The sequence below is a fragment of the Ostrea edulis genome, chromosome 6, assembly GCF_947568905.1.
Source record: "Ostrea edulis chromosome 6, xbOstEdul1.1, whole genome shotgun sequence".
In the NCBI taxonomy this organism is placed as follows: Eukaryota; Metazoa; Mollusca; class Bivalvia; order Ostreida; family Ostreidae; genus Ostrea; species Ostrea edulis.
Genome location: NC_079169.1, coordinates 84,607,147 through 84,610,299, shown reverse-complemented (window position 1 = coordinate 84,610,299; position 3,153 = coordinate 84,607,147). Strand labels below are relative to the sequence as shown.

General features: G+C 43.3%; 1 protein-coding gene across 1 annotated transcript; it reads right to left on the bottom strand.

Moving 5' to 3' along the window:
- Positions 1 to 1,841: 1,841 nt before the first annotated feature.
- Positions 1,842 to 2,832, bottom strand: LOC130047335 (uncharacterized). The gene is made up of 2 exons (XM_056142021.1): positions 2,487 to 2,832; positions 1,842 to 2,359 (listed from the first exon to the last, which is right to left on the bottom strand). The coding sequence occupies exons 1-2, from the start codon at positions 2,830 to 2,832 to the stop codon at positions 1,842 to 1,844; spliced, it is 864 nt and encodes a 287-aa protein (XP_055997996.1).
- Between the last annotated feature and the right edge of the window lie 321 nt (positions 2,833 to 3,153).

Sequence of the window (3,153 nt, the reverse complement as noted above, 5' to 3'; positions counted from 1 at the left end):
TGTTGTTATTTGTACATGTTTTCATATCTGTGTTGAAATTCTGGTAAAAACCAAAAGTGCATTCTCACTAGTAAACAAGATTGCGAATGTGTAGATGTGATACCAGAGGGTTTAGCTTTAAGGGTGTGTGGGCATGTGATACCAGAGGGTTTAGCTTTAAGGGTGTGTGGGCATGTGATACCAGCTGGTTTAGCTTAAGGGTATATGGGCATGTGACGTCGGAGGGATCAGCTTTATGGGTGTGTGGGCATGTGACAACAGAGGGATCGGCTTTACGGGTGTGTGGGCATGTGACAACATAGGGATCGGCTTTATGGGTGTGTGGGCATGTGACAACATAGGGATCGGCTTTATGGGTGTGTGGGCATGTGACAACATAGGGATCAGCTTTACGGGTGTGTGGGCATGTGACAACGGGTCGGCTTTATGGGTGTGTGGGCATGCGACACCAGAGGGATCAGCTTTCTGGGTGTGTGGGCATGTGACGCCAGACGGGTATGTTGGCAGTTGACAATGGAGGGATCAGCTTTATTTGAGTGCTAAATGTCTACCATGTGATGATTTTTCCAGTTTTAGTTGATTAACGAGGTCAATATACAGATAGATTCGGAGGTGTATAGTTTTTGATTTGTAAACTGTAATTTTTGTTTGGAAATCTAATGACTCTTGCAATGTAAATCCAAGTTGGTATTCTGTGAATACATGTTCCAGAAAAGAATTTTTTGATAAAGGAAAGAAAGGGTGTTTCTTTGTGAAATTCATGTTTCTATCAAAGTACTTAGTGGTGTCAGAAGATATTTAATAACACAGGGAGGGCAAAAGTGGGGGTAATTCCAATAGCATCTTGATACCTGTACATGTAATATTATTTCTTCTGTCATTTACTAATGTTAACCTGATAACACAATATGAAATGAAACAAGTTAATGTTTTTATTAACTTCATTTAGCAATAAATAAATATATCAAAGTTGTACAAATCACATCGCATTGATGATATTTTCTATTTGTTATTACATGTGTAGTAGTTGGGGCTATACAGACCCTTGTTAGCACCGTGGTTAGAGCACCTGACTAGTAATGCAGGGGTCCCAAGTTTGATTCCTGGTCTAGCCATAGATTTCTCATCCTATACTACACATGCATAACTATTATCCCCTATTAAAACATGGGAAACACTAGTGATCAAGTATTGATTGTTCTGTACATAACGGCTTAAAATCATCCAAATATGAATTGACTTGATTCCCCTGTCAACAACAGTAAGGTTCAATGCATCTGTGACCTCCCTGAGTGTGCAGAAGAGTGAGTGGTTTAGCCGGAATAGAGTACGAGTAACTCTTCACACTAAAAAAATAAGCCTGAGTAGGGTAACAAACTCGAAGAACACATTCTTGCACTGACTTGTTTAGTCTCGGGATTTTCGCAGACCAATCACACGATGTGCAACTCATTTCATACTCTGTGGCCTCCTCTTTGGCTGCCAATGGAAGAGAAGAAGCCCTGTCCGATCAATGCATGCAAGATTGTGACAAATAAAAAAGACGAGGTGGGTTTGAAGTTTAAGAGACTTATTGTATGACATCTCCCTGACCTTACTTATGCCTGCCATTCCTCCTGGGGCATAGGCCACTGACAAGAGTTCTCCAGGCGTCTCTATCCTGGGCCTTCTGTTCAATCTGTCTCCAGGTGTATCCCATATTCTTGATGTCGGCATCGAGGTCTCTGTACCATGTGTTTCTCGGCCCACCTCTGTTTCTCTCGCCTCCAGGATTCCAGGTCAGCGCTAGTCTTGTGATGTTTGACGCTGGCTTACGGAGTGTGACCAATCCAACTCGAGTGTCATCCCAGAATCTCATCTTCTGCAGGGAGTTGGTTGGTTCGCTGCCAAAGGTCTTTGTTGCTGATGGTTTTCAGCCAGCAGATTTGGGGCATCCTTCGCAGACAAGAATTCATAAAATTCTGGACCTTCTTGACTGTTGCCACTGTTGTTCTCCAGGCTTCAGCACTGTAGAGAAGAACCGACTTGACGTTTGCCTGATCTTGGTCTGCAGAGTCAGCTCTTTGGAATTCCATGTTCTTCAGTTGTAGGAATGCTGCTCTGGCTTTTCCTATTCCAGCTCTCACATCAACACCAGTTCCACCCAGCTTGTCGATGACAATTCCCAGGTATGTGAAAGACTCCACCTCTTCTAGTGTCTCATCTTCCAGCTTGATCGGTTCGCTACTGATGGTGTTAACCTTGAGGATCTTGATCTTCCCCTTGTTTAGGTTTAGACCTACTTGCGCTGAGGTGGATGCTAGGTTGTTGGTCTTCTCCTGCTTTTGTTGTCGGGTATGGGACAGTAGTGCCAGGTCATCTGCGAAGTCGAGGTGTCATCAAGTTGCTTGAAAGGTGTCCACTGCACTGGATTCCTGTTGTGTTTACCATCGACATCCTTATTATCTAGTCGATAGCGAGGAGGAAGGGAAAAGGGGAGAGCAAACACCTGGAATACTGTCTGGGCCTGCTGCTTTGTCGTTCTTCAACTGCTTTTTTGCCTAACAGATTTCCTGTTTGGTGAGTGTTGCTGTCTATGGGGAGGTGTTTCTCTGCTGGTGGTATATCTCGCAGATTGGGTGGTGCTGGTCTATTCAGCAGCCTTTCAAAGTATTCTTTCCATCGGTTGCATTGTTGCTCTTCTCCTTTAAGTGTCTTCCCATCTTTGCTTTTCACTGGCCTTTCTGGCTTGCTATACTTTCCGGGCAATTTCTTTGTGGCGTTATACAAGTCCTTCATGTTTCCGTTTCTCGCTGTCTCTTCTGCTTCTGTCGATGTAATTTCTCTTGTCATCTCTAATATTTTACCTGACTGTCCTATTTGCTTGAGTGTATTACTCTCGTTTTTCAGCTCTGGTTCTACTGTTATTTACAATTGCTTTCTTCCTCCTAACTTGGATCTTCATCGTTCCTGCCAACAACCATTCTTTTATGCTGGTAGCTATTGGGTCTTAGAATGTCCCTACAAGTCTCTTTCACTGCTTCCCTCACTTTATTCCACTTGCCGTCGAAAGTCTCTTCTTCTCTCAGTTCCTGCAGCATTTGGAACTTGTTTTCAGAGACATTTTGAATTCCTCTTTCTTCTGTACATATCTCAGAACATGTGTTGTACTTG